Source organism: Lacerta agilis, chromosome 11, assembly GCF_009819535.1.
Source record: "Lacerta agilis isolate rLacAgi1 chromosome 11, rLacAgi1.pri, whole genome shotgun sequence".
Lineage (NCBI taxonomy): Eukaryota > Metazoa > Chordata > Lepidosauria > Squamata > Lacertidae > Lacerta > Lacerta agilis.
The window spans coordinates 13,549,732-13,573,188 of record NC_046322.1 but is presented as its reverse complement, the minus strand read 5'-3'; the positions used below and the strand labels follow the sequence as shown (position 1 = coordinate 13,573,188).

Genomic DNA, 23,457 nt, shown 5'->3' with positions numbered 1-23,457 from the left:
TCACTAAGATTTATGTTATAACAAAGAATGCCAGATGAATTAATAATGACTGGCCACTTATTTTAAGTGTTGCTAAGAGAACAAAGCTCTCCCACCACTGCTGGGGTCAGACAGAATGGCCGGATTTTACGCTGCACAATTTGTCCACTGTCCACAAATTTACAGGAGAAGGAACTCTATTTTTTTTAAATTACATTTCCATACCGCCCCTCATCCGAAGATCACAGGGCGGCTTACTTGGATGTGGCAAAGGTTTTCAGTTGTAGACATACCGGTAAGCAGAAGTCATTTCTACCAAGGCATCCGTAGCTCTGTCACATTTGGTGCCAACTGAGGGAACATAACATCTCTCTCTCTCTCTCTCTCTCTCTCTCTCTCTCTCTCTCTCTCTCTCTCTTAAATAGTTTTATTGAGTTTTACAATTTTATATTCAACACAATCATTATTATCACAAAGAAAATATATGGATTCCAATCCCCCCCCTCCATGACTTCTCTCAACTTCCTCTTCTGGTTCTTTAAATATTTGCTTCTCCTGCCCGTCTTACTCTACCTTAATTTCATAATCTTTTAATTAAATATTGTTATATTCTTATTAGAATATAATAAGAATATAATGCTCTAACTACCGCACAATTGCACTCATTTCACACGCTAGAAAGGTTATGCTTAAAATTCTACAAGGCAGGCTTAAGCAGTATGTGGACCGAGAACTCCCAGAAGTGCAAGCTGGATTTCGAAGGGGCAGAGGAACCAGAGACCAAATTGCAAACATGCGCTGGATTATGGAGAAAGCTAGAGAGTTCCAGAAAAACATCTACTTCTGCTTCATTGACTACGCAAAAGCATTTGACTGTGTCGACCACAACAAACTATGGCAAGTTCTTAAAGAAATGGGAGTGCCGGATCACCTCATTTGTCTCCTGAGAAATCTCTATGTGGGACAAGAAGCTACAGTTAGAACTGGATATGGAACAACTGATTGGTTCAAAATTGGGAAAGGAGTACGACAAGGCTGTATATTGTCTCCCTGCTTATTTAACTTATATGCAGAATTCATCATGCGAAAGGCTGGACTGGATGAATCCCAAACCGCAATTAAGATTGCCGGAAAAAATATCAACAACCTCAGATATGCTGATGACACTACCTTGATGGCAGAAAGTGAGGAGGAATTAAAGAACCTTTTAATGAGGGTGAAAGAGGAGAGCGCAAAATATGGTCTGAAGCTCAACATCAAAAAACTAAGATCATGGCCACTGGTTCCATCACCTCCTGGCAAATAGAAGGGGAAGAAATGGAGGCAGTGAGAGATTTCACTTTTTTGGGTTCCATGATCACTGCAGATGGTGACAGCAGTCACGAAATTAGAAGACGCCTGCTTCTTGGGAGAAAAGCAATGACAAACCTAGACAGCATCTTAAAAAGCAAAGACATCACCTTGCCGACAAAGGTCCGTATAGTTAAAGCTATGGTTTTCCCAGTAGTAATGTACGGAAGTGAGAGCTGGACCATAAAGAAGGCTGATCGCCGAAGAATTGATGCTTTTGAATTATGGTGCTGGAGGAGACTCTTGAGAGTCCCATGGACTGCAAGAAGATCAAACCTATCCATTCTCAAGGAAATCGGCCCTGAGTGCTCACTAGAAGGACAGATCCTGAAGTTGAGGCTCCAGTACTTTGGCCACCTCATGAGAAGAGAAGACTCCCTGGAGAAGACCCTGATGTTGGGAAAGATGGAGGGCACAAGGAGAAGGGGACGACAGAGGATGAGATGGTTGGACAGTGTTCTCGAAGCTACTAACATGAGTTTGGCCAAACTGCGAGAGGCAGTGAAGGATAGGCGTGCCTGGCGTGCTCTGGTCCATGGGGTCACGAAGAGTCGGACACGACTGAACGACTGAACAACAACAACAACATATTCTTATTCTTTTTGTACCATTTTTTCCAAGTTACATCTCACCCTTTATTATTTCCCCATTATTGCATCTTAACTTTTATACTTGTTTTCTTAATTGCTAGTGAGTTGACTTCTTTACAATGTTTTTGTAAGTACAACATAAACGGTTCCCAATCTTTTTTGAAGTCTCTATTGTCCTTGTCTCTTAGTTTTCCAGTTACAGGTGGGTAGCCGTGTTGGTCTGCCATAGTCCAACCATAGTCTGCCAAAGAAAATTCAGAAATAGACTGGAAAGAGAAGTGGCTGAATTGCAACTAATCACCAAACTTAAAACCATGGAGAAACCTGGTTTGAACAAAGACATTGGATTCTTATCTCATTATACATGACAAAGCTATCTTTAGCCATCTCACAGCTTGCCTTTCCCTGCATAACTAATTGCAGCCCTTAAGAGTCATCAACAGGTTTTCCACACCTATCAGCTGATCACCCATTCCCACCACCCTTCTGAGTAATACCCCTCCCCACTCCCTCACTATATTTAAGGATCTGGTGACTTCTGTTTCAGTGTATCTGAAGAAGTGTGCATGCACATGAAAGCTCATACCAAGAACAAACTCAGTTGGTCTCTAAGGTGCTACTGGAAAGAATTTTTGATTTTGTTTCGTCTTAGTTTTCCAGTTAGTGAACATAACAACTCAACTCCCTGGCCCCTGTGCTCCTCCTTCCAAAATTTTCAGGTTACGTTCCTTCAGGAACCTCTACAATATATCCCATTTTCATGATAAAGTTATTGCCCACATAATCACGGGGAGAGAAGCAAAATATTTTTTTACTTCTCCCACCAAAATCCGCACACACAAAAACCTGGACCGATTTGTCTGTAATTTGGCAGGTTCCTTAGCCATGGACATCTCTCCCATGTACACTATTTTATACAGGTTTGCCACAAAAAAATAATTAGGGGGAATTAAGTCAGTTGGTTAAAAAAAAAATCACCCCAAAACTGGAAAGACAGTATTTGCATGAAAACCACTGAAATGTGTCAGGATTTAACCTCCTCAGAAAGGGATACCATATTTGCAAATTTCATAAACTTCTGCCAAAATGAGGGAGCTACAGATGGTTCTTTAAAAAGGAAAGGAAAGGAAAACCTAATGGTACCCAGTACAAGAAAACCCCTGGACCTATTTATCTGAGATTTAGTAAGCACTTTCTGCCACTATGCCTTCAAAGCTCATCCATCATAAGAATTTTTTAAATGGCTATAACTCCCCCCCCCTCCCAATGGTGAACAGGGAAGTAAAAAAAAGCTTCTTACCTACCCAAAGAAGGATTCAGACCTAAGCCAAACTAGGCAGCTTCCAGAGCAATGTTTCCCCAAAGTTCAGAAATCTGAGCTGCTGTAGAATTACCTTTCTATTTAGACTGCCTTTTAAAGATTATGCTTAAATATTTGTGTGGCACTAACGTTTCCACATTTCTTTATTTTTAATCGGGACATTATATTCTGTGGCATTTTGTTCTTTTTTACTTTACGGGTGGGGCTTGCTGGCAGTCCAAATAGTCCATTTTTAAAAATAATAATAATAATATATTTCCTCATTTATCCATGACTTCACACAGTTTTACAACAGACGTCCACAACACGCACTCGCCTTTTCAGTATATTGCCATTGCGCCCGCCCTACACTGGTGACCTCCTGCATTCTTGCAGCTTTATGGCCACCAATTGCTTTGGTTCCCCATCCCTAGGAAGGAAAGGGAGGTGTAAAGCACTCTGAGCGTTTATGGCTTTCTACAGATAACACAATAAACCCCACATTTTCATTTATGTTTACTGCACTGGAGTTAACAGCTACATTCAATTAGGAGAAGTGACTGGGAGCTTTCCGATCCATACTGTGCTACATCATCAGCTTCCAGCCTGTTAAATGCAAAATTAATATGGTCTCCTCTCTCACACCCCCCCTTTTTGTTAAACACAAGGGCAGCCCCAGGGCCTTTTTGCCAAGGGGAACTCACAGGAACTCAGTTCCAGCACCCCTCAGGTAGGCTCTAGCACCCCTCAGGTAGGTTCTAGCACCAACTCCTGCTCAGTTCCGGCACCTCTTTTTCTAGGAAAATAGCACTGGGCAGCCCCTATGTAAGAAGAAGAAGAACAACAAAAAGCCTCTGTCATAGTTATTTCCACGTCCAGATTATGCATACTGAAATTGTGATAATGAATCTTGTAATGGATTATTTTCCTTTTCAAATGAAGGACACTGAAATAATGAACTACGGCAATCATCCATTAGTAAAATGTGAATGAGGGCTAAACAAGTAACTTTCCTAGATAAATGTAATTGATCATTACTGCGATGCTATTATACAGTAGCTCTTTTTAATATCATTCATTTAGCTACTTATTGCTGTGGTTGAGATAAAGTATTGATTTTTATGTTTTTCCCCTCCTACAGGCAGTTCTCAAAACCCAGCTTCTTATTTTTGTTTATTGAACAAACTGCCTGCCATATTTAGCAGCCGAGAGATTGCTGGCCAATCAGCACATCTTCCCAGGGACCTAAATTTAACCTATTGGAAACCAGAGTTGTTTTCAAATGGCTCTTCCTGAGACGCATTAGGTGTGTGTTTTAATTTATTAAACATTTCGCTCTCAAATCATTTAAGCCTCACCCCCCGCCCCAATTTAAATAAAGCGCTTTGGCCCTTGAACACTAGCACATTAGTAAACACCTACTACCTGCAGACACTCTAAATATTTCTCTTGTCAACATTTATCTTGTTTAAATTGAGCTAAGGGGAGAGAGAGAGAGAGAAAAGATGAACTAAACAAAAGTCACTCTGCTGCCCACTTCTCAGTCTGGACATCTTTGTTTAAGCTTTGACTTGGCTTAAATGAACGAATTAATATTGACAAAAACATCAACTAAGCTAATGAGTTGTTAGTTAAGGCAATAAACATGTCACATTAGAGTCAGCGCAGTGAAGAGGTAATTAGCCCTAGAAAAGCTCCGCTGATTGGGGCTGTTGCGATCCTTTGCTCTTAACCTTTGAGTCCATTATCTAGTGCAGGATGAGCAGTGTCTATGCTAATGCAAATCTGCCAATACATTGGCCTTGGTACAGTAGCCAAGGACTGCATTAGCAAGGCTGCGTGGTGGCTGGCGCCTTCCTATTTACCCAGTGTCTATTAACAAGTTTACATAATAGATCAAAGGATTACAATATGCAATATATGCCGATGGATCTGCAAAACAGCACAAACAATAATCGTGCAGCACAGAATAAAGCTGGTTAATTGGCAGCTGTTTACCTAACGGGCCGACTATCCTTGCAAACTTTTGGCAATTTGAGTTTTCCTTGCTATGGTTTCTGATTACGTCCAAATAATACCCGAGTGTTCCTTTCTGAATGGAATTTGGAGGGGGGGAAGAGATGAATTTCCCCAGAACTAATAAATGATGTTTAGATTAAAAGACCTGTATACAGTCCCCAATTTAATTATAAACCCTGTAAAGTAAAAGGAAGCTAGTTACAGGTAGGTAGCCGTGTTGGTCTGCTGTAGTCGGAAAATAAAATATCCTTCCAGTAGCACCTTAGATGCACATCTGAAGAAGTGTGCATGCAAACGAAAGCTCATACCATGAACAAACTTAGCTGGTCTCTAAGGTGCTACTGGAAGGAATTTTTTTATTTTTTATTTTGTTTCGTAAAAGGAAGCGATAACCGCTATAGATTTAACCAGTGCAACTTCAAGAACATGGCATACAGATTTCAGTCATTATCTTCTTCAGTGAAATTATTAGCAACAATTCAGTATGCCAAGTTTTAATGAATCAAAATATGGAGAGAGCAAGGTAAGTCTGTAACACCTCTGGATTCGGTACTTGACTACACAGTCTCTCTCTCTCTCTCTCTCTCTCTCTCTCTCTCTCTCTCTCCACCCACCTAAATCTCAGTCACCTGAGGCTTGAAGTACACAAGAAGGGTTTGCATGGCTACTTCTGAAAGCAGTAGCAGAAACATGGAATCTCCTCCCCTTTCATAAAATCTAGTAAACCACCGATTTGCTTAAATGACTTACAGAGATTCCCAAGGTGGCTCGCCAAAAGTTAAAATTACAGTAAAACAAAAAAACAACAACAGTAAAACAATTACAGCCGGAACATTTTAAAAAGCTGCAGAAATGGAAAAACGACGACAATAGGCAGCACAAAATCAGCACATACAGGAGCGAAGTAGAACATGTGACCCAAGGGTCATGTCACTGTTAAGCTTCTCCACCCCTGTAAATGGCAGCCAATAAACTGGAGGGGGGACACTGAAGTTTGCAACACAATGCCTCCACATCAAATGTTTTAGTTTGACATTATAGGGAAGGGAATTAGAGAAGAGACAAGGAGCGGCTGCTCTTGTCCCAGCCATACAACCTCTGCAATTATAGAAGCTTTATATAGAAGCAATGCTGAGTCAAATTCTTCTCTGCTGACACAAACCTTTATAAAAGGGATGGGGAAATTGTGGATCTCCAAAAGCTGTTGGACCACATCAGCCCTAACCAGCACGGCCAATGGTCTGGAATGATGGGAATTGTGGTCCAATACTGGGAGTGTCACAGGTTCTCCATCCCTGTTATATATACTCCATACATCAGATATCTTTCATACCAGCCTACACCAAACCATATCCTACTGACCAACTCTCCTAATATGCAGTTCAAAGCTTGGTTGTGTAGGAACCTTGGTTAGCTTTAGCCATGGTTAACATCACTCAGGCATGGAAACATCTGGTGAGAGGGTACTCACTCCAGGAAGAGGCTGTGGGAAACGAAGCTCACAATCCCAGTCTCTTAAACTGCAGTTGAGAAGACCTCCCTCGCTTCACTAAGCCCTAGCCAGCCGATTTCCTATAATCCTCTAGAAAACTAGTTTTAAGTAATATAACCTTTGCTGATTTTTGTCGCTATCACCTAAAATGAAACTTAAATATGTGCTCATAAGTGCAAATATACGAGATAAAATCTTGACTTCTTGAACCCCAGGGGAAGACTCCAATTAATTTCAAGATTTCACCCAAAGCCCTTTATGTTCTACCAATGAAATTAATAAAACAGTAAGAGATTACTTTATTACTTTAATTGTTTTATTAAAAGAGGCTTAAGATCCGTCTCTTTATTTGCCTGCCAGCTTTTTATGGCTTTACTGTAAAAAGGAGCAAGGGTATACGTTTTAAAGGTGGCTTATCCCATCTGTGCTACAAGAGCATTACTGGGCAAGCTTGCAAATGAAGATTTCTGGTGCATTTCCCCCCCTCAAAAAACTGTAATCAAATACTGGGGCTCAGTGAAGAATAAAATGAAGACAAATAGGATGCTAGCAATATGTTTTTCAAAATCCTACTCTTGTATCGTGAATGGGTCCAAATTTTTTTTGTCTGCTGTTGTGCAAGGCCTGCGAAGGTTGAACTCCAATCACTACTGTAGTCAATTAGCTGTTAAAGAAGTCCTTTCATTTAGAGAGTGGGGGGGGGGGACTCTGAATACATTTAGAACCAAACAAGGAGCCCAGATTTAGAACATTTTCCTCAAGGAGAGAAAGAAAATAAGCCACAAGCACTAGGGAACATTAACAAAGTTGTCAAGTATATGAATACTATGTTAGCCTTGGTTTCCTGTACTTTCTAATGGAGATCCTTGTAAATGAAGTATGACCATTGCATCACTCTAACAATGACATATGCTGCTGTCTCACTCCCCTCCCCGCCCCCCCTTTTTGCAGATTCTGGGTACTTTCAACTGGAGATCAAAAGAAGGGGGGGTTAAGTTAGCTGAGGTTAAGGCTGAGAGGAGAGCTTTAAAGCAGAGCTAGGTATTCGCCAACGAAAATTGAAGACCAATGCCTGTTGTTGCACTTTGTGTGACCATGCAACCACTGAAGGGGAAAGCAGTGCTGTCAAGTATCCCGTTTTCCCCGGGAATCTCCCTTATTTCAAGCAGTTTCCCATTGCTATCCCTTATTTTTTATATCCGTTTAATTTCCCATTTTTTCAAAGGAAGCAGCTCCTCTCCCTCCCCCTGCTGGCCAGGGACTGGGAAGACCTCGCCTCCTTGCAGCCTAAAAGCAAGCGGGATCCATTTCCCGTGCTTACAGGCGTCGTAGCCCACGGGCAGCGTTTCCAAAATACAGTAAGCCTACTGCGTACGTTCACACCAGCGCCACCCACTTTTGCTTCTGGCTCCGCCCACCACTGCCATGTGACTGTCCCCAGGATGGGTGAGGCTGCTGATCCCTTATTTTCAAATCCGAAACTTGACAGCTATAGGGGAAAGGTTTGTGGAAACATGAAATGAGATGTCAGATTACTGCCATGCTTCTTGTCCAATGTCCAGTTTCACCCTTGAAGACAGTTGGTCACAATTCTTCTGTCTGCATGGTATTAACTTGTCTCCTTTAAAAGCAACGGTTCCAAGGCAATTAGTTATTTTCAGTCTGATGTGGGATACAATATGTATCCCCCCCAACCTCAGGTAGCACAGTACTGACCTTCAGATAGCATTTTTTTGCATAAGGAGACATGCATTAGTTTATGTTGCCTGTCCTGCGCCCATCCACCATTCCCTGGAATGTATCAAGTCAGACAGTCTTCCCAAACACTAACAGGCCCAGCCTCTCAGAAAGAGAGCCAGATATTCAGGTAAGGTCAAAGATGAGCCCAGGAATCAGCTGTGCCATAAAAGAGGCCCAGTATCCACTTAGTGACTGCGAGGAGCAAGGAGTGGGCAGTTGGAAATCACCTCTTTTCAAGAAGTCTGGGCTTATGCAACTTCTATTCCTTCTCCATTCTTGCTGTAGTATAAATAGATTTGAACACAAGCTCTGCTTTCACATTTGACCATGATGCACCTTCCGACTGTCAGGACTCTTGCTAGACAGAAGAATGGGCCCTGCTGTCTTCTTTGCTTATGTTGACCAAGGATGTCAGAAAACAGGAAGTGGGCGTCCCATGTGTTTTATCTATCTATTACATCTCCAAGGAGATTCTGCAAATACTCATGTCTGTGTTATATAAAGACATTAGCACATGGGAAGTTTTAGGTAGATGGGAGTCATATTGGTCTGGGAAAGGGAACAGATATTTTTGGCCAATTTATATAATTTTTATACTGTGCAATTAGCATATGCGGTAATGTAAGCAAGGGACAAGCCTTTGCCCAGAGGGGCTAATTTGCCTTCAGTGGTACAGAAGTCAAGAGCAGAGAATGGGAACAAAGCAAAGAAAATGCCGGCAAGTCGCAGCCTATACACATTTTGGAGTCCACCAACAATTCTTGGGAGAAGAGAATGGACAGCCCATATAAACACATGGCCATGAAACATGGCAATGGATATCTGTATTTACATATGAAACGAGTGCAGATCTTCCAAGTGCCCGCATTTTCCAGGGACAGTCCCAGTTTTAAAGAAGCCGTCCAAGTTTCTGATTTGATCCCAGACCCAGAATGTCCCACTTTTCCATAGGACATCCCTATTTTCATTGGACAAATGTTGGAGGATATGGAGTTATGCCACCCCTGAGCCAAGGAGATAAGTAACTATAAAATATTTAGAAGACATCCGAAGGCACCCCTATATATGGAAGCTTTTTTTTTTTTTAGTTTAATCTTTTATTATGTTTGTTATATATGCTGGAAGCCGCCCAGAATGGCTGGGGCAACTCAGTCAGATGTGTGGGGTATAATATTTTAGGACGTCCTTGTTTTCATTTGAGAATGTTGGAGGATATGCGAGTGCCGTTTTTTAGCTTTGAGAAAGCAAACACGCAAGCAGGGCGTTACATCTTTGGATCTGTCTCTTCTCCCTGGCCAGCTGAAATTGTTGGGAAACGCTCTGCCCAAGGTATCACCACTAAAGCAGATCAAGACATTGGCAGAGAGGAACAGGCCTCTTTCAGCAAAGACCCTGAGGCTTTGGAACAAGCCTGCCAGATGAGGCTCAGTATTGTACTTCATTGTTTGACATACTATGGTTTTTTTTTAAAAAAAATATCTTATCTGCCAGAGTTTGTAAATAAAGCTGGTTTTTTTAAAAAAGCAGAAAGAGTTAGAGCGATAAAAAGGAATATTCTGCCAATCAGTTCTGCCAAAAAATTTCATGGTTTTCAAAAACATGTTCCTAAATGTCTACCTGTGAAACTTTGAGTGAGCCAATGATCCATATGCACATACACACACACACACACATATATTTTCCAAAAAACCACATACCATCTCCTCTTATCTTATACAATATTTTGGCTATAAGCCTAGGACTTCCATCAACTACGTCTAATGATTTTCAATCTTCAACCCTTAATCCTGCATTTTATTATTTTCACTATTACTTTTAATAATCCATAACTAATAATCCATTCTCCCCTAAATTTCCCCTGCAATATTTCATATAGTCCTCCTTACAAAACCTCTTGCAATCCTACAAGCGTAGTCAGTTGATTACAGTTGGTTTTCAGATAGGATCTATGTGCATTTTTAGATAAAAACAGAGGTCAACGTCAGTGAGATCTCTCAATCACAGATGCTAAAAAGAAAATAATTCCAGCTTTTTAAAAAAGAAAGAAAGAAATGCATTTGACCTCGGTAGATGGGAAATCAAGATATTCAGCAATTTAGGCTTGCGACAAAGCATGTTGATGTAATGCTGCTGACCTAGACGGAGTGGGAATGAACACAGCTGCTTCATCAATAGTTCTACATGATAGCAATGGGAGGGCTCAACGTGTAAGATGGCAGCAATCAACTTGTGTGTGTCATATTTTATAGCATTAAGGTGCACATGGTTCCTTCAGACCTGTGGATGCCTTTATCAAATATACAAGGATGCAGAAAGCAGCAACATCACTCTCTAGGCAGGGATGGGAGAACAATACACGTGCACATTTATGTTATACAGGCAGTAAAATGCATTTAAATCAGCCCAATCGCTAATAAAATTGCCCACAAAGGAAGAGAAAAGAATTAGAACAACGGGTTTGCCAATCTTCTCCGTCTAACTCTGGCCTAGTTAAACTGACCTAACAATGCTATTTTTCTTCCTCTCAAAATCTGCAGTGGGTGAATCAAATGTGAAAGCAAGATCAATTCCGTTCCAAGACAGTAAATGAGCTTTAGCTCAGTCTTGTTTCAATTTATGGAGAGAATCCAACTATACCAGCTTTAAGTGTATTCTTAGCCCAGCTATGAAACTATATTAAAGTGCTATGGAAACAGTAAACAATTGTTATTTTCCACCTATATTTGTTTATAATCTAGAAGTACGCGATGGAAATAACTGCGAACCTTTCCCCCCCAAGCATGCATCAGATTTTATATCTGCATTTCTAGTTAAAATTAATTTCACAGGGCTATTAAAATGGTCATTTACCTCAATATTTAAAACAGTATATAATTAGAACTGCAACAAAACCTGATAGCCTGTTAAAAAGCAGGAATGTAGCATTTAACATTTTCCCATGTGAATATTAACTTCAGTGTGCGGTAATTATCTTACTGTGTCAAATTAATATAAATGTTTGTACGGTAAGTTACAAGCTGAAAAAAATGGACCACTGAAATAAAGAAACTAGCTACTATTAACTTCAGCAGAATATGAACTGTACCACTCATATTTCATACCTATCAACCATATTCTATCTTACATGGAAACTAACATGTCTGAATCCTAAACCAGAGTTCTGTTCTCAATGCTATCACAACTACAAGAAACTTATATTCAGCAAACAATGTTATTAGCATCTGTCTGTCTCAAGAGACAATGGAGTGCACCTCTGAGGGTGAAGTCAAACCAATGTGTTAGCAGCTCCCAAGTGACCTCCCCGGGGCACAAGCCTGGGCAGTGTGTATGGAAGTCCTGGGCTGCCCAGACGACAAGACTTCCCTCTTGGCCTTGCTGATATGGTCCAAAGGAAAGCAGAGCAAAATGTTGGGCACCAGCTTGGCTGCAGGAGTTGCCGGAAGGAGGCGTTCAAGGCGCCGTTCAACCGTCGTAGGGACTCCACTCAGGATTTGTGTAGGGTTTACTCCCTAGCCTATTCTTCTCCCAAAGATATCCCACAAGGCAGCGGAGGTTTAGGATGAGAGTTTTCCTTCTCCTCGATAGCCTACCTTCCCATGTTGACAAGCTCCATCTCCCCCTCACTTCCCCCCTCAGCACGTGCAGCACTTTAAAATGGATCTACTTTGAACACAGTAGACAATGCTTATGCCCATGGTGTTGGAGAACCTGGTTAGAATGAAAACAATGTTGGAGCATGTTCCTGTCAGTACAGCAAGCCCCCTTGAGGGAGCACATCTAGTTAGTTTCAAAGCTGACATTGAAGGTGGGACCAGGCACAATGACAAATAGGGGATCACTTCACAAGGTGGAAATACTGTTTGGAATCCCCCATCTTCACCATAACTTGTGATTATGGAAACATATGGTGTAGTGCCATCACTTCATATGCTTGTCACCAACGCTACCCTAGCAGCTAATGTTGTGGATCTCCCTTGCAGATCTCATGGGCTCTGTATGGCTCTATTCAATTTGCATGAGTCCAGTCCCTGATGTATGATGGTGTCAATTCCAAATTCTCTTTTAATCTGCCTTGGTTCCTGACATCTCGGTGCTTGTAGAGTATCTGGCTGTGATTGGGAAATGTATGAGGAGGGCAAGTTGATTGGGGCTTAATGCAGACAGGCCTTTCCCATTTCTCAGAGACACCGCAAAGCTTTCATTGGGGCTTGGTCAGTTACCAGGGTTAAACCTTTAATGGGTGTGCCTGGTTTGTTGTGTCTGTTGTGTTTTAAACTGCATTACATGCGACTCAGGCATGTTGGAAATAAACAACACATTTGGAAAAAGCTCAACATCCACACTGCCCGATAATAAATTTTGAGACATGACACTGACTGAGTTGACGTGCAAAATGCTCATCATTAATAGGTATATTGATGGCACATGGTTGGAAAAATACACTGCTTTAATGACCGAACAGAGTATTTTCATATTCAGGACAGAAGAGTCATTCAGATTTATCAGCCCATTAACTTTATAAACATAGCATTAGCTGCTGCTTAGGTGTGATGTGGTGACTCTGTAATGAGAAATTCTTTACGTGGCATTTTATAATTAAATATCTCATGAACCATTTGTAAGGTCAACAGAGATTAATGTGAGATGTCAGGCAAGGTCACTGTGTGAATTCCTAAAGAATCACATCCTTCCTTACAGAGCAGAAATATCACAATTAATTGGCATTAAAAACAACAGTAGGCAAGCATGTGATAAGAGTTTTACATCTTATCATAGTAAATCAATGATACTTATCAAAATGAGCTACTTTCTAATTGTTATTGCAATTTAAAGTGCTGGAGGGACAACACACAGTTCGGCTGCAGACTCTTTCCCCCCCTGCTCATTATTTTAGATCAGTCATCCTTCAACTTTATCGTTCTAAGGTTGTGTTTTCACTGAGGATGATCTGAATTTCCACAATATTTGTGTTCCTCCTCCTAAGAGCTTAAAGTGGTTTACATTTGGTCCTTGGGAGAGAGGACCAACTCAGTGGAAGAGCTCATGCTTGGGGAGCGGGGTTCTACACGAGATTCTGGAGAGATGCTGCTGCTCAAAACAGGCAATACTGAGTTAGGTGGATCGATGATATGACTTCAGCTTCAGATGTTCTGAAGTGATCTCCCAGCGTGGCCAGACTGGCAGAGAGAGGGGTCATCAAAGGACAAAATAGGTGATGGCAGAGACATTACCCTGATGAAAGGTGGGACATTAAGCACCATACAAGAAGGGGGGGTGGAGAGTCCCTACTCCAGTGGTGTGTTGGTTAGAAAAAGACAATAGCAGAGTTGGGAGGAGGAGGTTGCCAGAGGACATGATACAGAGGACTTCTTGAACCTTCAAGAAAAGGTATCCTCAAAATCAGCGTTCAGCACCTACCACCTTGAAATTCCACCACCTGAGGTGTCTGTGATGCCAAAACCTCTCTGAAGAGGTCATATTGCCTTCTTCAGGCTCTGAGGACTTCAGCTAAGCTTCTAAAACAGGCAGGGACCCTTTATGAGTAGAGGGTCTACTCCCCAGGGGCAGGGCTAGCTGCCAATCTTACTGTTCATTCTGGGTTTCCTGTTTGCTGAAGTAACCCCATAGCCTCCCTCCTTTTTCACTTTTTGTTTTGCCTGACCTCACCTATCTGGACCTACTTTCTCCTTTGTCTACTTAGCTTTTCTGTAACTTCATCTCTGCTTGACCAGACCTTGTTTATTGGATCCTGGCCTGGAACAATGGTGTGTCTCCTTTTGGCCCTGGACTTTGTGTCTACTACATGTGCCCGCTCAGGCTAGATGTTCACAATAATCTAAATCAGCACTTAGGACAATCCTAGTAATGAAATTCACATGACAGTTCATAGGGAAGTATACCACATGTTTTCTTCACCGCACATTCCAAGTCAGATCTCCGTAGTTTGCCAGACAACTAAGTCAACATGAAGCCAACTGTACGAGGGATCCCTTCACATGACTTGGTTGTATACACATGGCAAAAGAAAAGCAACACAATTTTGGGGGGTGGGGAGGGGAGGAAAGGTCACCCGAATCCTCCTTTAATTAATTCTTCAAACAGGGCCTAATCACTACAGGTTTTTTTTTTAACGTCAAGCAATTATGAAGGCTAGTTCAGAATGACAATCCATCTTCTGAATTCTTAGCAGTACTCAGGGATAAGAATAAGCATTCAAGTATTTATGTTTTGCGTGCTGAAACTCGTTTACAGAATGAACATGGTCTACTACAAGTATTATCCAAAGTTCACATGAGATAAGGGGCAGCCAATATTTTCAATCCCAAAGGGACTTGCGGTATCATATATTTGCTGTTGTGTTGGAGAGAGAGAGAACTTCTGCTCCTCCTTATGAGGGAGCAGCACTCAAGGGAAAAGGCAAAGGGGTCAACAAATGTGATTATAGAGAGGCAACACTCAGTCTCTCAGAGAACTACAATTAATGATAAGTAACCTCACTCTGTCAAGATGCTCTTTGTGCATTTCCATTGTGGAGGAAGAACCTGGATGACAGTGTGTAAACCTCAACAAAACAGACTGTTTGGCTCTTTATGATACGCCTGCCCCAGAAAATAATCATGGAATAATCATGGAATTGCAGGAGGTGAAATGCAAATCTCTGAATTAAACCTCTACCGCCTCTTTTCTTCAGCAGTGGAGATGCTGCCAAAAAGACCTTTTTTGGGTGCTAATGGTGAAATCAAGGTTCTGATATTGCAATGAAAGCATGTTCAGATACAAAACATAAAATAAAGTAAAATAAAGTTTTTTCCAAAAGGCCAGGCTGTATATTGTATTTTGAAAATCATAACAGGAAGTGCACTGATTTAAATTCCCACTTCAGATTTTTTCAAAAAAATAATATTAATGGGATGAATGTGAGAGTGCACGGAATATGATGACAAAGCAGAATGAAGACTTTCCAGTGAAACAGTCTTTATAAACAGTTGTTCCCATCCTACCTTTCACCTCCACTTATTGACAATGGGAAGAAGAGAGGTGTGGCAGTCATGGGTACAGTGTGGCCCATACAAAGAACACAGACAGATTAGAATTGCAACGCTGGATTTAAACTCTGCTAAGTGGTGTCTGCATTAAGAATTAAGTATGAGACAAAGGTATATCTGGAAAGAAAGTATACACAAGACCCAAGAGCACTCAGCCTTATTAGATTCAATGCAATGAAAGAGTATTACTGTAACCTTTAGGAATTCATCCAAGGCCACTGGTTTGTGGAACCATTCTGGTAATCACCTACAATATTCATAAACTAGGGGAATAAAACAAATGAGTAACTTCTCTGAGGTTTGGATGGTCACCCAAAGCATTTTTGAGTAATTAACTTTACATTTCAGTTTTGCTATTAAGACATCGCTAGTAAAAAAAAAAAAAGTGGGATTGTAAATTCTTGATCCAGCTCCTCCCCCCCTCCCCAAGGATAAAAGGAGCAAAGTGAGAGCTGCAGAAAAAGGACACGAAAAAAATCGCTGCAAAAAAGGACATGAAAGCATTCCATGAAAACATGGGAGGGGTAAATGAACAAAAGGAGGGATAGTCCAGAAAAGACTGAGCTAATGGCGACAAACTAGGGACAAATTTAGGGGGGAAACTGGTTGTAGTTGTTTTTTAAGGCATTTTAGAGTGGTCTTCCTGGATCAGTTCTAAGAGTACTAAGAACATGTGAATAGATGCTGTGTTTGGGTAGAAAAGATAGGTTTTTAACAGCTCCCAGATATGCACACACACACATATATATATATATATATGAGGCTGTGATCATTAAACCATGTCTTAGACCTGTGGCCCTTCAGAACCCTTGGAAGTTCCTTGGGATGAAATAGTTTAAAATCAAAAGCTTCCGTTTTGGATTTTGTCCTCTGGTGCATGGAGGAGGAGAGGGGTGGTGGAGTGTGTGTGAACCAGTGGCTCTCTGCATCTTGGTTCTCATGGCAGGAAGACAGGCTTCCCCATTGTTAGTGAAACGGGCCATATAGCAGAATATAATAGCACTACATATTTCGCTATATAGCTTGAGTCAAGGGCGAGTGGGCAGAGAGAAACTTACAAGTATGCCTCGCCAAAGAATAGTTGGATCCAACACTCGTTGAGCCAAACCCTTCGGGAATTTGACTAGAGCTGCGCGGTCTGGTCAGCAACTTTGGAGGTTCAATTTCCGCTCCGAACTCTGCTCCAATTACTCCTAGCAGAACTATAGCAGTAGCTTGCTTTCGCCTCTCTTCATACGACATAGTTATTTTTTTCATTTGCGGAAATCCAGACAGAGAACCTGAAACACAACACAAAGAGCATTAGGACAGGTGGTTCATAAACTGTTCTAACTCCAGTAACTCTGGTGGTCCTTTAACTGTGCAAGGAATTTAAACACACGCCTTTTGACTCCTTTTACTATTCATTTTTTTTTAAAAAAAAAGTGGTGTAGTAGTCACTGCCTTGTTCTCCTAATACTTGCTGTGCAACCAATGAAACACATGGTATAGGTCTTTCGCTATGGTGGTGCTCCAATAGTTGTCTTAAGGCAATGTATAATAAAAACAACTGAAAAAGTTTTTTTAAAAACAAACAAACAGAAAATACATTTGAAACAAAACTGAAACCATACAAAATAGTAACTCGTGGCAAAGACTTATTTATCTACCCAGGAAAGCCTGTCGGAACAAAAATATCTTCAACTGTTTCTGGAAGCTGCAGATAGTGGTTATCTCTCATATGCCAACAGGAATCCTAATCCAGTATGCAACAGTTAGACTGGTGCCTGGGAGTGGCCACCAGGACCATATAAACACTGATCCTAAAGGGTCTACATTGGCTCCCAGTATGTTTCCAAGCACAGTTCAAAGTGTTGGTGCTGACCTTCAAAGCCCTAAACAGCCTCGGCACTGTATACCTGAAGGAACGTCTCCATCGTTCAGCCCAGACACTGAGGTCCAGCTCCAAATGCCTTTTGGTGGTTTATTCACTGTGAGAAGTGAATTTACAGGGAACCAGGCAAAGGGCTCACCCTGTGGAACACCCTCCCACCAGAGTCAAGGAGATAAATAACTATATGACTTAGAGAAGAAATCTGAAGGCAGCCCTGTATAGGGAATTTTAAAATGTATTGTGTTTTATTATAGGGTACATATAATAAATTCATCATCATCATCATCATGGTATCTGAAGAAGTGTGCATGCACACGAAAGCTCATACCAGGAACAAACTCAGTTGGTCTCTAAGGTGCTACTAGAAAGAATTTTCGATTTTGTATCATCATCATCATTATCATATTGCCCCAGTCACTCTGGGTGGCTCCCAACAAAATATTAAAAACATTTCCCTGGGCAGGGCTGCCTTCAGGTGTCTTCGAAAAGCCAAATAGTTGTTTCACCAAATGAAGTATATGGATTTATGTTTTCCTGCACTCTGTTATGGCAATACATTATAAACGCTGGGAGGCATTTATAACAAGAAAGGCTAGACTGGAAAAGTTCCCTCACCCTTGCATTAAGTTTCACGAAGTTACACTGGCCTAGGGGTCAAGGTCACAGGAGAGTTGGAGCATGCAATCCCTTGCTGCCTTAAAATACTTACTTTACATGGCTTCTGGGTCTTACTGTTAGTCAAAGCTGATGACGCTAAAGCAGTTTACATTAGTGGATGAAATAATGCAAGGATGCAGTAGGCAAAGGAATATGAACAACACAGCAATACTAGCAGGCTATCTGAACTGTCTGCACCCCAGGTGGTCTTTATAAGAACTGTAACTTTAAGAAAGGATGGTCCAAGCTTGTTCTTTCCCCTTCTCCCTCCCCATCACTTTTCCCTTCTGTTTCATGCCATTTACACTGTACACCACAAGGAAGGGACTGTACTGGTTTTTGTAAGCTGCTTTGGGAGCCTTTTCAGCTAAAGAGAAGGATGGGAAATGCCTTAAAGAAATAATAAATAATTATAAGCATGCAGGGCTGCATTTACAAAATTTAAGGACACTGGATGTTACCCTTTTAAGTCATGGTCAGAAGAGACTCACTGAAATTAATGGACAAGTCCACCGATTTTAATGGGTCTACTTGTGACTATGGCTCGCATATCACCGATTACTTCAACAGCATTTTGAGATATAGCTATAACTTCTTCAACGTACCAGGAAACAGACTTGTGCGTATTATAGCCAATGTACTAAAAGTCTCACCCTTCCCTGCTACAATGTGATGTTAAATCTCTTCTGAGAGAAGTCAGAGGAGACCACTTGGTACTCACAGACAGAATTACAAGGTCTGGAGATTAACAAAGTGAGAATTAATAATAATAAAAAACGCTCTGCTACGGTATGCCCAAACTGCAGCCAATGAATTCTCTCTCTCTCTCTCTCTCTCTCTCTCTCTCTCTCTCTCTCTCTCTCTCCCTTTTAAAAGAAATGGAAAAAGAGCATTGGAACCTCTGTTAAGAAAACTGATTCCCAGTTCAGCTCTAGTTCTGATAGTTTTACACCCAAAGGAGTGGGTGAGGGTGATCTTTAACAATGAGAAGGAAAGGAGCTTTTTAAAAAAAACAACAATCAATAGTCACCTTGTATGGAAAAAAGAAAGATGAAAATGGACTCTACACTAAGTGATACGTAACCATTTTAATCACCTGCAATTTGTATATATAATCACTACCGTTAAACGCAACACAAACCGCAGCCGGGGTCTGCCTAGGCAGATCCATTTTTTAATTCGCTTCACTCAGAGCACAATGATCTGGAAGGAAACCACCACACTCCCCTCCCCTCCCCTCCTGTCCCCTCCACCCCACCCCAAGAAGCATGCTCCATAACAATAGTTCAAAGGAAAGCTCCATTCTGCAGTTGCACTGATTGTTCTGTCAGCTGACCTCTGCAGAAGGGAATTGCTAACCGCTGCCGAGCTCCTTAGCTGACAAATGAATGATCGCAGCTCCATCTATTTTCACTATGGCTGCCTCTAGCCCAGGTGCTCAGACAGAGAGCCCGGTGTGACATCTTAGATCAAGATGAATTGGCACAAACTCCTGATCCAAGATTGTTTTATACCATTTAATTTAGTTTCTTCCCCTGCTCGGATGAGCACAGCTCTGGTTATGGATTTCTATTCTAATGTACTGAAGCAAGCACTGAAAGAAGCCAATGAAGCAGATGCTGGAGCTGGGGGACTGCAGGGATACTGATCAATAGGCAAGGCATTGACCCCAACCACTCAGCCTCTGCAATGGTCACTGTTTAAAGAAAAGAATTGGGGGGGGGAGAGAAAGCCCCACACATGTGCTGCTTCCAGTAGGAAATTAAACAACAGGGGCACTTGGCAAACTCCCCCCTCGAAAAACAAAAAAGGGAGAGAGGAGCCCCCTTGTTGGCTCTTCCTTTTGTTTGATTAAAGCAAGCTCAAGTTAACCCTTCGTTTTATCGGGATTCATTTAGGGCCAAATGCTTCTTTATGGCGAGTCCAGGTTTAGCAAGCCAGCCCTATTTTAAAACCTCAAGAAGCAAAGGGAAAACATATCAACGTGTTGACTGCCTTTTGCAGTTCTGCTCTAAGGATGTGTTTCTTTCACAAGCGCCCGTCTGAAAGCACTTTGAGGCTTCCGACCCCCTTTCAAGAGATTTCAACGTTCTGCAGCCATGCTTAAGAGCTGCAAGCGTTTTAGTGCCAGAAAGAGCAGTGGAAGCGGATTGGGACAAAGAGTTTTGGGGAGCTAATTAGCAGCTCGGTTTACGTAAACCGAGCTGTGTTCGCTAGAGGACACTAGCTGACATTGTGTTCTGTGTAAGAGATTTAGGTGTGAAACTGGTTCCCCCCCCCCCCCTTCACTGTCTTTTGAGTTATTAGGAGGAACATGCAATTAATGGCAACCCTTCCCAACAAATAAACTGACAGCCAAATGGGAGATTTTAAAATGAAATAATGTCTATAAAAGTTGTCCTCGCTACAAGTTTCATTTGTCTCGTGAAAATTTGGTATTTTCTCACAGCGATGTGCCTCCATTTAATCATGCTAAAGGGTGACACAGAGATCCATTTTCTTGACAGGACGGTTGATCACCCTATCACGGTGAGAAAATTAATAACCTCAAATAGCCCTATGTGGGGGGGGGAGAAGCTATGCTGGGGAAGAAGGAAGGTTTCTGCATTTAAGTTGTAGAGATAGCACACTTTCTATGCACTAAGTAAATGGAAGTGACAGATTTCTTCATTATTTGCAAAACGGACATTTTGACTCCATATTTACAAAGATTTCCAAGCACACTGACCCCGAGTACCAAAACCAAACAGAAAACAGCCCTGCAGGAAACGGTTGACAACTGTAGCTGTATATTTTTCATCCCTAATCTGTTTAAATAAAATATAGGTAAAAAATATCTGAAAAAAAGTTTAAGCTGTTTAAAAGGTTGCAAGATATTGATTACTTCATTTAAAAAGCAGTCAGGGAGTGCAACCAAGAGGTCAGGATAAATTTAGCAGTTTGAAGCACTTTACTAAATAACTCTAAAGATCATGTTAATTGGCTTTGCACAGTCCTAGTGTAAAATTAATTTAATCCTTTTATTGTAAGATAGGATAAAAAGACATATTAAGTTCTACAGGTTTAACTGGAACAGGAATCAATGGATTTGAATTAAGGCTAAAGGCTATTTTATGGGAGATGGACTACCCCCAGATACTTTATATCTGCTATTAGGCACATGATGGTACTCTTTTATTGTATTAGGTATTAAAAACTTGGAGGGGTAAATGCCATACCAATTTATTATTATAGAAATATGTCTTGGTATTCTGAGCAGGTGAGTTCTTTGGTTTCAGTCCACAGAATTTACTGATCCTCTGACCCTTTCATACCCCCTGGCACAACTGCAACCCTTACAGTGGTGTCCAAACTTTTTTCAAAGAGGGCCAGATTTGATGAAGTGAAGGGCCGTGAGGGCCGTTCAAGGAGCCAACCAAAGTTGTTGAGCTTTTTTTAGGGTTGAAGTTGGATTTTACCCCAGGAAATAAACTGCCACAGGGGCTGGATTATACCAACCGGCAGGCCAGATATGGCCCCCGAAACGAACTTTGGGCATGCCTGCCTTAAGAGATAGACTGGCCATATTATTCATGCTCTGATAACATCTTGTTTGGACTACTGTAATGCCTCACATATAGGGCTGCCTATAAGGTGTGCTGAGCAATGGAAAGTCCTTTCTAGAGAGGCTCACTTGGCACCACTTAAATTCTGGGGTAAAGACCATTTGCCTGATTGACTAGGGTTTTGTCTTTTTACTCTCCTGGCATTGGCTTTATGCAGCTACCATTGCTTGCTATGCTCTACTTTACTGTTTCAGTGTTTTCTTCTTCTTGTTTGGTGGTTTTAGGCGATGGTTCTTAACAGTCAACCAAGTTGGGAACACTCTGAATATTCTCTCCAAATTTTAATCCTAGTTAATTTATTTGGTTTCTTCCTATTCCTTGCAAAACTGGATGGACTTCTGCTGGACCCCGTATCTTTGTAAATTGGGGTCAATGCAACTTTCGGTCCTTCAGTCTTGATCATTTTTGAACTAGGAAGTAGGAGACGAGGCGTTAAATGCAGAAAAGCTCGTCAGTGATGCGGTACATTAACTGTAATATTCAGGCATTGCTATTTGTCCTTTAATTATTCATGTAGATGTGGCACCATCTACTGACCTGAGCTACTGGAAGTTTACTGTGTTGTCATCTGTGAGGTGTTAAAATTCCTGTTGTGCCACTTTTGAGGCAGAACTACACTTGGCCATCAGCTATATGTGCCTTGAATGAAGAGCACCAAACAGTACTTATAAAAATTTCAAATGCACCTCAGGATGTGCAAAACATTGATTGTAACTATGCCTCTCTTTCCCTGCCCCCCCCCGGCACAAATATTTCTGCTTTGCTGCATATCCTGTATTCCACCCACAAAATCTCTTCTGTTGACATTAACTGCCTTAACATATTATATTTGTTCAAGAATTTCAACATGAGCTCAAAGAACTGACATAGCGCATCAAATGTCGAACATGGTAAAGACTGTTATGCAGTTTAGACTGTGAAGAAATTAAGTAGTAATGAACTTCCGTTTATTTAAAATATGAAATCCCATGAGTTCTGATCCAATGACAGAACTTCCAGGGTGGCTCACAAAGCAAAGTAAGAGCACCACGGCAACAGAGAAAAGCAGCAATTAAAACGAAATGAAGGAAGTAGAGCAACAAGCAATTTAAGGGAGATGATTTGGTAGAAATAAAAATACTACCTTAATGTTTATCCAGCACATTTGTATGTACACAATCCTTACAACAGCCTTGTAAGGCAGATGAGTATTATCATCATCATCTTGTCATTGTTGTTGGCATCCATCTGTCTGTTTTTTATATATAAAATTTATTGGTATTTCCACACAAGATAACAAATAAAAACATACATTCTACATATAAAACGAACCCACCACCAAATACAAATAACAAATAAGACTAATACATACCTAACACCCTACAAAAAGAAAACTAAAACATACCAATCTAATTATTATAACCTTATTTCAAATCTTTCTTGGGGGACTTCCTCACGTTCTCTCTTCTGCGTTCAATTCTAATTTACTTTAGTAACTTTGTAGCTATTTTAACAATCATTCACCATTATTCTTAATCTTCAATTAACATCTTATCTTATCCCTATCAACTTATTCATAATCATAACTTCTAATATAAAAAAAACAAATTCATAACTTCTTATATACTATTTTAGCCTAACATTATATAGCTATCGCCTATTATATCCACTGATTTCACTTCAAATGTCCAACTTTTCACGTTGTTTCAGATAATCTTTAAACTTCTTCCACTCTTCTTGCACCTTCTCCTCCCTTTGGTCTCGGAGTTTCGCGGTCAGTTCTGCGAGTTCCATGTAGTCAATTAACTTCATCTGCCGGCATCCATT

The 23,457-nt window shown here is 41.0% G+C and overlaps 1 protein-coding gene across 4 annotated transcripts in view; it reads right to left on the bottom strand.

Annotated features, from left to right (window-relative positions):
- The window catches only part of WDR7 (WD repeat domain 7), a 212,238-nt gene that overhangs the window by 75,199 nt on the left and 113,582 nt on the right, over positions 1-23,457 (bottom strand). For all 4 annotated transcript variants that reach the window (XM_033164543.1, XM_033164545.1, XM_033164544.1 and 1 more), the window contains one exon: positions 16,575-16,796. In XM_033164543.1, coding sequence (XP_033020434.1) covers positions 16,575-16,796 — 222 coding nt within the window. The remainder of the gene's footprint in view (positions 1-16,574; positions 16,797-23,457) is intronic.